Raw genomic sequence first — 15,607 nt, forward strand, 5'->3', positions numbered from 1 at the left:
CTTTTTAGCGTTTTTTTAAAGCAGAAAACCCGCACCAAAAACCACGTTGAAATCCGTGCCAAAAACGTCACAATTTAGTTGCGGATCTGCAGAAGACGTCACTACTTCAACTGAAGAGGTAAAATCTGCTGCAAATAGGAGTAAAAATCTGAACCACAAATTTCAGCACAAAATACGCTACATGTGAGCGCCCCCCACAGGTAGAATACGGACCTATTCACAGGAGCGGGTTTAACATCTGAGCTCGGTCAGGGTTTGCAACTGACAGAACTTGGACCCATTAAAGTGAACGGACGGGTGCTCCATGGTAAACTACATGCAACACATCCCATTTTTTTTGCATTTTCGAGCACTAAAACTGCCCTTTAAATTCAACAGCCGGTGAAACAGAGGAAGGCTCTACTTCGGCATAGGTGTGCACTCCGTTTTTTTCCCACATGCCCACTGACTTCAATGGGTTGTGACAATCATCATCAATTGGGCCACTTTGTTAGGTTTTTTGACATGTGTGAAAAAAGGATTACACCTGTATGTTAACCCTTTCCAATCCAATGTCAGGCCTGCCCCGACATCATCATTTTCCTCCACAGTTCCGATGTTGGTACAGGCCCGACACTGCAGTGCAGGAGTGTATCTGCACCCGATCATCAGACACATCAGTGCAGATGCACTCCTGCACCGATCCTCATCGAGGACCCCCGAGGAGAAGGAAGAAAGGATTTTTAACCCTTTTTTTCTTCTCCTTTACACATTACATAGCGCTCAATTAGCGCTATGTAATGCAGAGAGATTCCGGCCGGCGATCATGTGATCGCCGGTGTTAATCTGATCCCCAGCGGTCACATGAACGCCGAGCCGGGAGCCTGCCCCGTGGGGGGAATGCGGAAGTAATACTTCTGCATTCTCCTTTCTGCCTCCCGGCCCAGCGATCATGTGACCGCTGGGTGCGACCTGACCCCAGCGGTTACATGATCGCCGAGCCGGGAGGCAGAAGGGAGAATGCGGAAGCATTCCCCCCACGGTGCAGTGAGCACCTGCACCCTCATGAACTCTGTCCGTTCAGGAGGGTGAAGGGAAAATGTAGTTTTTCTCATCCATTCTCCCCAGCTCCAATTGATTTGGAGCTGGGGAGAATGGATGAGAAAAAAATAAGTGGATTGGAAAGGGTTAAACACAACGAAAAATGATGCAAAATCCACAGTGAAAATTGGTCAGTTTTTACTGACCCAATATCGTCCGCTCTGGTATGAATAAGGCCTAAGATAGTGTACAGATCACAAATGTTCCCACCGAGTAGGGATTGATAGCCAGGGAACACACAGGTTTGATATTTGTACGCAGTATGTTTTTATTTGTCACCTCGGTCCTCTGATGATCCAGGATTTTCACTTTCTTTACCAGCGACTCAACTTGGTCTTTATTGGAAGGTTTCTCCAGCAATTTGCCTGCCTGGAATCAGTAAATCAAAAAGAAGTGTTAATGAGGCTCAGTCTGCTACTTTTAGCCCTATTAGCTAAGCTTATGGGCTGGAAGTAGGTGACCCGCCGAGTCCGGGAGGTGTGATACTTACCTCCCCCATCATTCCCCCGGCGTGAGCGCCGTCAGCCTCCGCTGCAGTGCATTAAGTGGCGCTGCCAAGTAGTCCGCCAGTCATAGGATTAGCACGGACACTGGGGAAGGGAAGTAGAACACATCCCGGGCTCTGCGGGTCACCTACTTTCAGCTTAGCTCATAGGGCTAAAGGTAGGTGACTGATTCCCTTTACATAATCAGAACAACATTCAGTATTCAGCATGGACAAACTGGTCAGAAACGAGAGAGCAGCACCAGGAGCAGACAGAAGCCGCACAGACTTAGGAGTCCGGGGAATGATCCGTTCTGTAGCATCAGTGATCGATCGATCGCTCCTCCATAGTGAGTAATGGAAGGATCAAGTATTTGGAGATTCTGACAATGTATCTGGGACATGGCCGCCACTTTACAGGTCAGAGGGAACTACCTGCAAAACTCCCTGAGATGGCGGACTATAATCCGCAGCTTGCCCTGCAGACACTATATGGGGCAGTCTGTATAAACTCCATGCAGATGACTCCAGCAGGGGATGAGAACTCAATAAAACCGTATTGGAGAATTGATTTCTAGTAACAATCACTCCCATTATTCGCAAGGGTTATTTAATTCCCTGTCCTCCCTCTATTTTATGGCAGCCCGCAATCTGCAACCCTTTTGTAAACTGCAGCCTGTCGTCTGATATCCAATTCAAAGGGATGGTGCAATATTGTCAATACTGTTATCACAGATATTCCCTATCTTGTTTGTTAGGCAATAAGTGTCTGGTGTGGTCCGACGGCTGGGACCACCACTAATCTCAAGACCTGGGGTCCTGTGCCCCTCGTATGAATGTAGCATAGGTCCAGCACTGGTACTACCGCTCCATTCATCTCTATGGGAATGCTGGATAACAGGGATGTACCCGGCTTCTTCTTGGCAGTTCCATAGAGATGAATGGAGAGTGGCGGCACACTGACTGGACTGCCGCTCCATTCATATGGAGAATATGGCTTGGTGGAGGTCCAACCGCTGCCATGGGATAAGTAAAAGTGGCTTTTTCAGGACTGAATGAGAAAAAAATTATGGGCAGGAAATGTTATGAAATAACAAAAAAAAAAAAAAAATGTAGTCCTACTTGCTTCCTAAAAAGGGACCCCGTCACGTTCCATGAACGCCATAGATAGTTATTGGCTTATAGGACGGGGACCGCCGAGTCCTGAAGTGTCGTTTGCATACTAACACAGCTTCCTGTTACATCTGGAAGTCGGCAATTGGTCCAGGAGTGGGACCTGATAGGGTTACGTTCATAGACCGAACAGCGGGTCCAAGGGTGACAGCGAGGGGAAGTTACATGGACGCCACATTTATAAGGCTTATTGGATGTGACCGCTCCCCTTTAAATTTCCCCTCCAGTTCAACACAGAAGCTCCCGTGCCTCAATGCAAGCAGAGGAAGTGCAGCACGTGCCATTCACTGACAACCACAGGTTTCAGTGCGAGTCATGACCGTATCCCTGTGGAAGCCTGTGATTGGCTGAGGGGGTCACATGGACAATGACCTCTGTTGAAGTATTCACATTGCGAAGAGCATGGCTTATTCTTCTAGTTTACACCATTCCTTGCCCATTAGGTTCCCCCCCCCCCCCCCCTTCCCAGTCCCGGAACAATCCCTTCAGCGTCTTGAGATAACAACTCTGTTTTCTCTGCAGCCGTGGAGACGGGATTACCGCAGAGGATGCAGATAATACTTGTTGATCGGGTCTGGCGGACGCGGACACTCCGTGATAATACCGTATATCCGGATAATTAAGGTTTTAGGTGAGGTTTATTAAGAAATCTGTATGATCTGATCTTGGGTTTCCTAATCTGATAGTGAGCTTAAACAAGATTGCTTCTACCTGGACCATAGATGGACAATCTCCAGGCCTATTGTTACTGCAAGCAGATTTATCAGAGGATGTAATACAGAAGTGCTTAAAAAGGGATTCCCATCAGACTTATGGCATATCCACATTATATGCCATAAATGTCTGTAAGAGGTGGTACCTGCACCCATCTTGAGATAAGGACCTTCCATGCACCCATCATGGGTGGTACCTGCACCCATCTTGAGATAAGGACCTCCCTGCACCCATCATGGGTGGTACCTGCACCCATCTTGAGATAAGGACCTCCCTGCACCCATCATGGGTGGTACCTGCACCCATCTTGAGATAAGGACCTCCCTGCACCCATCATGGGTGGTACCTGCACCCATCTTGAGATAAGGACCTCCCTGCACCCATCATGGGTGGTACCTGCACCCATCTTGAGATAAGGACCTCCCTGCACCCATCATGGGTGGTACCTGCACCCATCTTGAGATAAGGACCTCCCTACACCCATCATGGGTGGTACCTGCACCCATCTTGAGATAAGGACCTCCCATGCACCCATCATGGGTGGTACCTGCACCCATCTTGAGATAAGGACCTCCCATGCACCCATCATGGGTGGTACCTGCACCCATCTTGAGATAAGGACCTCCCTGCACCCATCATGGGTGGTACCTGCACCCATCTTGAGATAAGGACCTCCCTGCACCCATCATGGGTGGTACCTGCACCCATCTTGAGATAAGGACCTCCCTGCACCCATCATGGGTGGTACCTGCACCCATCTTGAGATAAGGACCTCCCTGCACCCATCATGGGTGGTACCTGCACCCATCTTGAGATAAGGACCTCCCTGCACCCCGGTTAAAATGACTGGGGGGCCAGAGATGGCACAGAGGTCAATAAGAGTTACGCAAATAGTGTAGCACAATGGGCTATGCGGTTTGTGTAACTTGGGAGCTGTTTGCGAAACTCCCACTGACTTCTATGGGAGTTATGGGAACAGTACTGACTCCTAAAAATCAGTCCTGTCATGTGATGGGCACACAAGTGCATTCAGTCTTGTACAGAGCTGTGCCCTTGTGTACCCATCACATGCCCAGGACAGGTTTTCATCTAAAAAGGTGTGAATGACAGCAAACAGAGATCTTGAAAACCGAGTGGAACGGAAACAGTAACAGTACCAGTAGTTTGCTGACACTGTAATGCCCCCTGTAAATAACCTGCTTAAAATATGTTGATTATTGGAAACTCATACATAAGCTGCAGGAGCAATCGGATCAGATGCAAAACTCTTGAAGTCCTGTGTTACAACCAGACAATCGGGTGGTTGGGGTTATTCACCTGCTGATGTGTCACATTCTCAACATTGGCTGCGGTGTCGCCCCCTGCTGGACTACTGACATTTGTGACTGCTGACGCTTTCCCTCTCTCCAGGAGCAATTTCTTCAACTCTAGATTTTCAGACCTTTGGACAAAAAACAAGGGAAAGAAAGCAAGTTTGAATTACCCAACTTTAAACTATTGATGACCTATCCTCAGGATAAGCCATCCATACCGTGTTTCCAAAAATAAGACAGTGTCTTATATTAATTTTTGTTCAAAAAGGTTTAAATTGACTTTTTTAATTTACTGTGACAGGGCTTAATTTTGGAGTAGGGCTTATATTTCATGCATACTCAAAAAGCCTGAAAAATTATTTTGCATCCTCAAAAATTCAGGAAAATCATGCTAGGTCTTATTTTCAGAGTATATCTTATTTTCAGGGAAACAGGGTAGGAGCTTGGTGGGGTTAACCTAATGGGACCCTGTCGTTCAGCTGCTTTCTCAGCCACCAGTGGTAACTAGTAATACCAAGACTGGCCACTGCAGTGAGAACAAGCTGTCGGTCTGGTGAACAGCTATATAGCAGGAGTCTCAGGGAGCTAATCCGCCAACTTACTATTGATGGCCTATCCCGAGGATGGACCATCAATAGTTTAAAGTTGGACGACCTCTTAGAACACTTTTACCCATAATTCACTTCCAATATATAAAGGCACATGACATAAGCGGCACATGATAGGATTTTTGTTCCTTACTTTAAAATTAATTTCTCATCGCGCCCATTTGAAGGACGGAGGGGACCCCGCGCTCTAGAGTGCCCTGTACTAGACAGTTAATGCCGGCCCTCGGGCTGCCTGCTACTGCATGTAGAAGGTGAGAGCATTTTGGTGAAGCCAACTCTCTGCTGCTGGATATAACGCGTTTTCCCAAAAATAAGACAGTGTCTTATATTCGTTTTTGTTCAAAAAGGTTTAACTTTTTTACATGTATGGCTGCCTGGAAACTATTTAAATTGACTTTTTTTAAATTAACTGTTAGTTTTGGAGTAGGGCTTATATTTCAAGCATCCTCAAAAAGCCTGAAAAATCATTTTGCATCCTCAAAAATTCTGGAAAATCATGCTAGGTCTTATTTTCAGGGTATGTCTTATTTTTAGGGAAACCGGGTAGAAGTGCAGGCGAGCAGAAACACGGTGCTTACTTGTACGCTGGAGGGCGATGACATGGGCGCAACGATGTGGTTTGAATGTGTGCAGGGTTGGCTGGGTCGGCCAATGCCGGATGAAGGACAGAACGGCACAGAGAGGAACGTAGACGATGATCCCGTGGCAGACGTCCTGTGGGATTAGTCCCGACAAAAGGCAATGACCGGAATCCTCTTAGAGGGGCAACAGCCCTACTGGAGAGCGAACCTCGCCATAGTAGTTTGGAAGAAGGGCCCGAAAAGAGCTGTGATATGGAGGGGTGTACCGCATGTGGATGTGTGTCACAGGGGTATAGATACTCCTGAAAGTGACGATGACGGCAGAGAGCGCTGTGCGCCATGTCCGGTACAAAAAGTATGACGAATTAATGTGACCGATTGTGATTGCCATGACTGCCTACAGGGGGAGCCACAGTCCAATCGTTCCACCCACGGAGGTGTGACATGAGGAGGTCTAAACATACAATTAGCACCCAACAGGTTGAGTAGCAGTACCAGTCTTCCTCCTATAGAGGACGCCATGAGGCCGCCCATTCACATGTAACGGTGTGAGATATAGATTCGGTCATTCTGCCGGAGGGATAGTAAGGGCGGATGTCCGGTATGAGACAATGATGTGGCGGTCTGATAAAGACATCGTGACCCAAGTCCTCCAGTGTGATTGGTCAATGAGGAGGCAGGATGCCCGCTATACTGGCATAGACAGGAGTGAAGCAGAGTCTTATTTGTATGCCATCCCTCTGTTATGAACGGAAGTAAAAAGGGCGGAAACAGCCTAACAGAATGGCGCCGCCAAGAGGGGTACAGCCTCGCGGTACTACAATCATTCCTCCTACAGTAAAGGGAGTAATGAGAATGGACATTACTTGCCACAACTGCGCAGTCACGTCCGAGACAGAGACTCAGCTACTCCTACCATGCGAGAGAGTAACGAGGTGGACAATGGAATTGTGTAATCATGTCCAATCCGGAGAATCACGGGACTACAGATACTCCCCCAAGGGAGGAGCAAACAGACAGAGCTGTCATAACTATGTCGGCCGTTCCGGTTTAGACACTCGCAGTACTACCATTACTCAGTGTTAAGGCAGTAGAATGCAGTCATAAGCTCTTACTCACAACCTGAAGGTTGTGAGTTCAATCCCTGCATGGTTCAGGTAGCCGGCTCAAGTTGGCACTATACAAAGAGCGTAATTCGGTGGACCATGATTGTTCGGTGACAAGACTGAGACTGCTTATCATAACATTGTAGCAAATGTCAGACGCAGAGACTCAGGGGGTAATACCAAATGGATACTGCTGCCATAGTCGTGTGGTCAGCTCCGCTACTGTAGCTAGTTGTTCGGAGACTCCTAGCACTAACAGTGCTGTAAACCTGCATGGTGCACTACACGTACTTGTGAGTGGTGTTGACCTGTGTGTTGCAGCTGGTACCTTCTATCAAGTATGCCTATTTTTCAAGTGACTGTGGAGAAAAAATCTGCAGTGTAAGGCTGGGTTCACACGGGGCGGATTTGCCGCGGAAATTCCGTGCGGAATTTCGCCGCGGCAAATCCGCACGCGGCCGCTAATCCCGGGATTAAGCAGCCATGTGGATGGCAAATCCGCTTCGGCTAAGCCGGCAGAAACCGCCGCTGCGGCGCGGATTTGCCAAAAGCAGCAGGTCTGGGTTTTTCCCCCCCGCTGCGGCGGCACTCTCCTCTATGGGATCGCCAGCCGCAGCGGAAGAGCGATCGGCCGGGCTGCTTCAAAGCCGCCGCAGTTCTCCCGGCGGAAATGTCGCGTTTTTTGCTGCGGCCAAACCGCGACATTTCCATCGGGAATCCGCCCCGTGTGAACCCAGCCTAAATATACAGGTAGGCAGAATTCCGCCACAGAAGATCAGGTTTCCTCGTCCAGAGGTGACATCGCTTCTTGACATGGAAACGCTGGTTTCTGCGTCGGCACTCCGCACGCGGATCTTGTCCATTGATAGAGCGAATTCCACAAGTGGATCTGTGTCACAAACTGCAGCAGAAAGCCACAGATTTAGAGGCGGAATTCGCTGTAGATTTGGTGCAGATTATTCGCCGCGGGGAATAGCCTCACCGAAACCTGCAACATTGTGGCGCAGATCCGGCAGCGGACTTCATCCTTTCAACAGATGTTGTTAAATCTTCTGTAAATCCACGTCAAAATTGGCATCGAATCCACTACATGTGAACGCGGCGAACAGGGCACAGAAGCATTTGACCATGTCATGGTTCCCTCTACTGGTCATCCTACGGTACTGAATGCTTGGCTGCACCAAGGAGCAATTTGCCTCACATGTTAGTTAATTTGCTAATCATATCTGGGGGGGGAGAGAGGGTAAACTAGGGACTGGGGGGGGGGGGGGGGGGGTAAATGAGAAATAGTGGGGTAGCCAGTGTAACTAGCGATCCGGGTCCAAGCAAAGGGAATGGGGGTCGAGCAGGGGGTGGGGTTAGTACAGTTAGAACTGATAGATTAGTCATAAGTACGAATAGCAACAAAACAAATTTAAAAAACAAAAAAAATGATATAAATTGTATGACCACGAATGTAAGAAGTCTGATCGGTAAAGTGGGTGAGCTTGAAGCGAGAATGACTGATGAAAACTGTGATATAGTCGGAATTACTGAAACATGGCTTGATAAGTGCGATTGGGCGGTGAATTTGCAGGAGTACAATCTCTTCAGAAGGGACCGAAGGAACCAGAAAGGGGGAGGGGTATGTCTGTACGTCAAATCGAACTTGAAGCCGAGGCTACGGGAGGATATAGGTGTAGGAGACGAACAGGTGGAATCTCTGTGGGTAGAAATACAGGGAGGAAAAAATAACAAAATCCTGATAGGGGTCTTCTATAGAACACCAAAAGCAACAGAAGAAACTGAAACCTTACTACTAAGGCAGATAGAAGAGGTGTCAAACCGCAATGAAGTAATTATAATGGGGACATAACAAGAGGGCATCCGCTACGATTAGAGGAAAGTAGGTTTCATCACCAACATAGAAGGGGATTCTTTACTGTAAGAGCAGTTAGACTGTGGAACTCTCTGCCTGAGGAAGTGGTGATGGCAAAATCCATAGAGGAGTTTAAAAGGGGACTTGATGTCTTTCTGGAGCGGAAGGATATTACAGGATATAAATCTTAGGTTAATTGTTAATCCGGGTATACAGGCAGGTAGGAACTATTAGGGGTTGATCCAGGGAACAGTCTGATTGCCATTAGGGAGTCGGGAAGGAATTTTTTCCCCAAAAGAGCTAATTGGCTCCTGCTCTTGGGGTTTTTTGCCTTCCTCTGGATCAACACAGGAGGATAGACAGGCTGGACTAGATGGACATTGTCTTCATTCAGCCTTACAAACTATGTTACTATCAAACTAGAATGTAACATTAACCCCTTAGCAGGGTCACGTTCTGCTTATACCAGCGCTTCCTGTTAAGGCGAAATATTGCAAATTGTCTGAAAAAAAACAAAAAAAACCTATCATCATGAAAACTAAGAGGTCTTGGTACATCTCCCCTACATGTGGGCTCTCCTACCTCAGGTCCTTTTCAGTCTGGTTTCTCTGATTCCAGGCATCCTCCATTTTAGCCCGAAGATCCTCATTCTCTTTCCTCAGTTGCTCGCACAAAGTCTGCGCAAAAGGAGGACATAAATAAGATCACACACCTTCTTGATTGAAAAACAATACTTCATGATCTATCAGTATAAGCCTTATTCACACGACCGTATATACGCAGCTAATTCAGCTGCTTTAAAAAAAAAAAAAATTTTTAAAAATCGCGACCATCTGAAGTATTGGTTTCCAATATATTCATTCAGAGGATCAAAAAAAAAAAAAATAGGAGATCGGCGACCGATTTTACACTGTGCGTGAAAAGATAAGTTTGCCCTATCTTTTGCCGAGATACGCTATAGGCTCCCATAGGCTTCAATGGGAGCTGGAAAAAAAAAAAGAGGGGGAGGGAGTTTAGCTGCGCTCAGCACTTGATAAAGACGACAGCTGGTTTATTTAAGCATTCGCAGTCATTCCGAGTTTTGCTGCCAGCTGAAGGATTTCTGCACAGCAGCGTATTGTTTTGCTGATAAGCCGCATCCACCTGTGTGAATGGAGACGAAAACGCCAATTTAGATCGAGACTTGATTGCGGCTATTCTTCATTCATGCGATTTTTGTCTGCAAGGACACACACACACACACACACGATCCCAGAGTACCTTGCTATTGGAACCCCTAGCTGTAAGATGTGAAGAAACCTCACAGCAAAGTGTTGAATTTCCCTACAGTGCCCCTGCAGGGAAAATTGGGTATTACACAGTTCACATTATACAACATGCCAAACGTCCTGGCATAGCAGTATATGGATTATGAAGTGGCGTTACCTCAGACGATGGCTTGGGAACGCCCATGCCAATATAAGTGAGGTTGAACACTGTCTGCTGATGGCGACGTGAATTATTGGAGGTCAACCGAGGTATGATAGTGGATGCCAGACGGATGGGACATTCCGTTTCCAAAGTTGTGTGGGTGTTTAACACTCCTCAAACAATAGTGTCACGTGTGTACCGGGAAAACATCAGAGAAGGCATTACCACCCACAGTGGACAGCGCAGGGCCGATGGGTGCTTAATGATGACAACCAGTAGCATCTGGCAAGAACTATTTGTGCCAAGAGACAGAGGACTCAAGCAGAAATCACATTGAATGCAGGAGGCCCCACACACGTATCCCTGAGGTCAGCGCAGTGTTCTTCAGCTTCCATATGGGGGCAGAAGACCAGCAGAGGGCCTCTATTATCAGTACGACACCAGACAGCATCTCACCTGGGCTTGGGAAGTTGCCGATTGACTCCTCGGCCCACATCACATGTTGCCAGTCCTCTACGGTCCACAGTACCAATAGATATGAGTTGATGGCATCATGGTGTCTGCACCACACATGAACCCTACCATGTACCTTAGTTGTCAACAAGGCACAGTGCAGGTTGGTGGTGGTTCCATACTGGTATGGAAGGGGTTCTCATGGCATGGGTTGGGCTCTCTGGTCTAGCAAAACACGTCATTGACCAACGCCCGCTACGTGTCACTGCTTGGTGACCATGTGAAGCCCTTTATGGACTTCATGTACCTCCACAATGATTGGATATTCCAGTAGGATAATATATTGTGCCCAAGTTGTCCAGAATTGGTTTGAGGAGCATTCTGGAGAGTTTCTACGAATGGTGTGGGCTGTACGTTAGCCCAACATGACCGCAACTGTGGTGGAGAGGTCTATTCACACCAGAGATCCTGCACCTACAGATGCCACTGAGCTGTGGGTGGCTTCAGGATGGCATGGCTCAACATCCCTCCAGATGTCCAGTTGTGGAATCGAGTTGCTGAACTTCTCCAGGCTAGAGGGCGTCTTACAAGATATTCATTTCTGTCCCACGGCTTTTGGCATGTCAGTGAGCTGACTTTACAATGTATGGATGTGATGGGTCTTCCAGAGGGAGAGGCACTCTTTGCAGTCATTTTCGTCTCTAGTGAGTAGATGGGTCTCCTAAATGGGCGACATCCTTTAACTAAGAATTCCCCATTAGCGTGTCTGAAAGTAAGTCTTGTAAACCAGACGTCCCTTTTAAGCTTTTTCCTTGCTGGTTATGGCCTATGGGGCAGTGCTCCTGCCTATTTATCCTGCGCTGCTCTTTAGAAAAGAAGATAAAAGCCGATTTGCTGCCATAAAGCCCCCATTCACATTAACCCTTTGCAATCCAATTTTAGATTCAGGGTTTCCTAGAGGGCTTTCTCTTTCTGCCATTATACAATGGCGCCATCTGCTGGCTAGAGCCAGTACTGCGGTATGGAACATGCTGAAGAGGCCCCTGACAACAGAGCGGCCAGTAATCTACAGTAAGAATACCCTGCTGGACGTCTTCCGACATCGGCGCTGTACAGCCTTCAATCAGAATGTCTTTAGACGTCAGACAGTGGATTGAAAAGGGTTAACACATCATTGAGCCCTGCAGATGGAAATAGACACAGAACTCTTGCCAACTCACACATTCCTGTACCTGTAACACCGATGTCCGCTGCTCGTTCTTGTGTACTTTATTTGCCAGCCGGTTGAACTCCAGGACCAGGCGGCTCATGTGGTTGAGAAGTCGGTTTCGGTCCGATTCCTCGGCAAACATACTTAGGGAGTTCTCCATGCGCTGGAGGTGGTGGTGCAGGTTGTCATCATCGTTCTGTGCGCTGCATCCAGGAGTCTACAAGGAAAATAAAAAAGAAATGGGTTAAATTTGGTCGAACATTTAACCCTTTGCAATCCAATTTTGGATTCAGGGTTTCCTAAGGGGCTTTCTCTTTCTGCCATTATACAATGGCACCATCTGCTGGCTAGAGCCAGTACTGCAGTATGTGACATGCTGGAGAGGCCTCCTGACAGAGCGGCCAGTAATCTATAGTAAGAACACCCTGCCGGACGTCTTCAGACATCGGAGCTGTACAGCCTTCAATCAGAATGTCTTTAGACGTGACAGTGGATTGGAAAGGGTTAATACAATTAACCCTTTTAAGCGAGGGTTCATCTCTTATTACCCATTTATTTAAATCAATTCAAGCTTTTGTGCAGATTACTTCCTCAATACCTCTTCATAGCAGTCTGATCTTTTGTCTTTACTCAAACAGTGCTCCGAATCCCCTCCTTACCATATATACAGCCACCACTAGAGGGAGCTCACGGAATATGAAATTTACAATCAAAGCAATTCTCCGTGGCGCAAGCTATACTAGATTAAAATGGTCCAGCAGGAATATCGGCCCCTGCGGACAGGAAGCTGCTTGTAGTTGCTGCAGATAGATGGCGGTGCTGATGTGTTCTGATCAGCGGACAGGAAGGGGTCAGCGATTCATGCTGCTTACGCCAAATTCCAACCTCAGCACAGTGCAACAGAAATCTGGATCTGTCTGACCAGGCGATGTTTTTCCACTGCTCAATCATCCCAATTTTGCGCTCTTTTGCCCGCTGGAATCTCTTGTCTCTCTGTTGCTCGCAGACACAATGCTGCTGGGACTAGTCGTCTGCGGTTATAGCCCATCCGTGCGGAGGACTGGCAAGTTGTGTGTTCAGCCATGTTAATAGGGGCACCACCATTGTATTTGGCCGCCGCCCACTTGACTGTCATCAGAATGATTCTTAACATCCTCCTCAGACCCCTTACAGCAAAATGTTTACATGCGCAGGATCCCCTTTCTCTGGAGGTTTTCCTCAATCACACCATTCTCTGTATATTCTCCCCACAGTTACATGAGAACCCCCCCCCCCCCTCGTGGCTGGCGGAAGGGTTACAGAGGCTCCTTGTTTCCATTATAAAAGTTATTTAAAACAAATGAAGCTTTCATATATACAATTTAAGTTAATTACGTAGAGCTGCAATACCAGAAACAGCCTCTGACAGGGGTGGCGCCACTTATGGCAGCAAGTACCCATGTTCTAATTTCATACAAACTCAAGTTTTACTAGAGCCCAGGCGACACCTTTACTTATGTTTATGGGCAAAATGTCACATTTACAGCACTGCACTATAATCCGTCACTTGTAGTAACACGTTTAGCGGTGAGTCGGTCCGGACTGAAGCATAAACCATGAGAAAACAGAAAATATAAAACAGAACCAATATTTCAGCTTTTAAACAAAGTCATGCATATTTTCACTTGTGAAATCATGGAAAACCCCAGTTCCCCCAACAGAGGAGGTCCGTCACACTAAACCGGATGAAGAGTGTCTGGCTGAGGCTGCCTCATTTCCTATGAAATAGCAATTTCAGAGCATATTTTCTTAAAATTCCATATGATGACATTCCTCTATTGCTCCTCCTGGAAATGTAGGAATTAACTGACAACTGGGAGTTACCATTCCCCTTAAGACTGCTGGTACCGTGCATTGTCAAATACGGTCCACTGTCAGACTGCTTAGAGACATCCACTATTGACAAGGGAAATGGGAACAATCTGTTTATACATTTCCAGGAGGAATAACAGAGACACAAAACAATGCATTTAAAAAATAAATGCGATTCCATGAGGGAATGCAAGAGCATGCTAGGGCTTATGAAAGTCATAGTGTGGCATCTCCCCTTCGCCTCGATAAGAGCGGCTCCCGTCCTGGGGGACCTTCTTTTGTCCTGTAATACTTCATTTCTCCTGCAGTGGGTGCTGCAGCAGAAATATCAGACTGGTTATGACTTTCAATGGTAAATTAACGGTTTGTCAGGGTGGAGAGAGTGGGATTTGAGGCAATCAGCTGATCCGCCCCCAAGCCCTGCATCCCCAAAGAGGTTGTGCATCTTGACACAACCGCTTTAATAGGAGAGCTGGCAGGTTATCCTCTGTAACATGTTCTAAGATCTATTCAGTGCCCAGAAGTGTTGTCTTAGGGTCCAAAATGGAATTTTCACTATATGCCAATTAGTTCTCGCAGCCCCCCCCACGTCTAAATGAACAGCACATGAGTGAACATGTGACCCATCGCTACCCGCTTAGCACCACTACAGTTACCTGCGCCGATGACCCTTCGTTTTATACATCAGTCAATCAGTTTTGTTTCTCACTAATCTGCCTCGATTACTACAACAAATGTAAACCAAGACGAAACGCGTGACTCTTACTGCTAAAAGCCTTCGCTCTCCAGCTAGGGCCAGTCATGTGATCTAAGGACCTTGTGCCAGTCATGTGATCTAAGGACCTTGTGCCAGTCATGTGATCTAAGGACCTTGTGCCAGTCATGTGATCTAAGGACCTTGTGCCAAGGAGCAGATGGAAAAGAGACACAAAACCCCTAGAAACATATTACACAACATTTGTATACAATGAAGCAACAAAAGACATCTGGAAAACAAGATAGCAAAAGGAAACAGGAAAGTCCAAAATGTAACATGTGGCGCCCCCTTGTGGACAGACGAAAATCTGAAATTGAAAGAAAAAAAAAATAGCTGTAGCAATAACTCAAAGTGGGTTCTACAGGATTAGAACATGGCGCCCACCCCAAGACCATGGCGTGTCTGGTACTGCAGCCCATTTACTATATAGGCAAACCCCGTAACACAGTAACATAGTATGCTAGGCTGAATGAAGACAATGTCCATCCAGTTCAGCCTGTTTCAGCCTCCTTGTTAATTCAGAGGAAGGCAAAACCCCCAAGAGGCAGAAGCCAATTAGACATTTCTGGGGAAAAATTGCTTCTCGACTCCCTAATGGCAATCAGACTAATCCCTGGATCAACCCCTAATAGTTCCCACCCGGATAAACAACCCGCTGGTCACCTAATGTCTATATCCTGTAATATCCTTCCGCTCTAGAAAGACATCTAGTCCCTCTTAAACTTCTCTATGGATTTTGCCATCACCACTTCCTCAGGCAGAGAGTTCCACAGTCTCACTGCTCTTACAGTAAAGAACCCTTTCTGTGTTGGTGATGAAACCTGCTTTCTTCTAGACGTAGCGGATGCCCTCTCGTTACCGACATAAGTCTGATGTCTGAGTGTAACATTTAAAAGTCTTTTAAAACCAAAATTCCCAGGAGCGCAGCGGCCTCCATATCTTTCGCACGGAAGAAGTTAGGAACAACCAGGACGCTTCTTAGAGCTGCCGACCCACTGAAAAAAGTAAT

The 15,607-nt window shown here is 47.0% G+C and overlaps 1 protein-coding gene across 1 annotated transcript in view; it reads right to left on the reverse strand.

Annotated features, from left to right (window-relative positions):
• Window positions 1-15,607, reverse strand: part of TNIP1 (TNFAIP3 interacting protein 1) — a 76,317-nt gene that overhangs the window by 16,187 nt on the left and 44,523 nt on the right. The window contains exons 6-9 of the mRNA XM_066590411.1: window positions 12,013-12,207; window positions 9,500-9,594; window positions 4,769-4,892; window positions 1,360-1,449 (exon numbers count right to left, since the gene is read on the reverse strand). Coding sequence (XP_066446508.1) covers window positions 1,360-1,449; window positions 4,769-4,892; window positions 9,500-9,594; window positions 12,013-12,207 — 504 coding nt within the window. The remainder of the gene's footprint in view (window positions 1-1,359; window positions 1,450-4,768; window positions 4,893-9,499; window positions 9,595-12,012; window positions 12,208-15,607) is intronic.

The sequence above is a fragment of the Eleutherodactylus coqui genome, chromosome 2 (assembly GCF_035609145.1).
Source record: "Eleutherodactylus coqui strain aEleCoq1 chromosome 2, aEleCoq1.hap1, whole genome shotgun sequence".
In the NCBI taxonomy this organism is placed as follows: domain Eukaryota; kingdom Metazoa; phylum Chordata; class Amphibia; order Anura; family Eleutherodactylidae; genus Eleutherodactylus; species Eleutherodactylus coqui.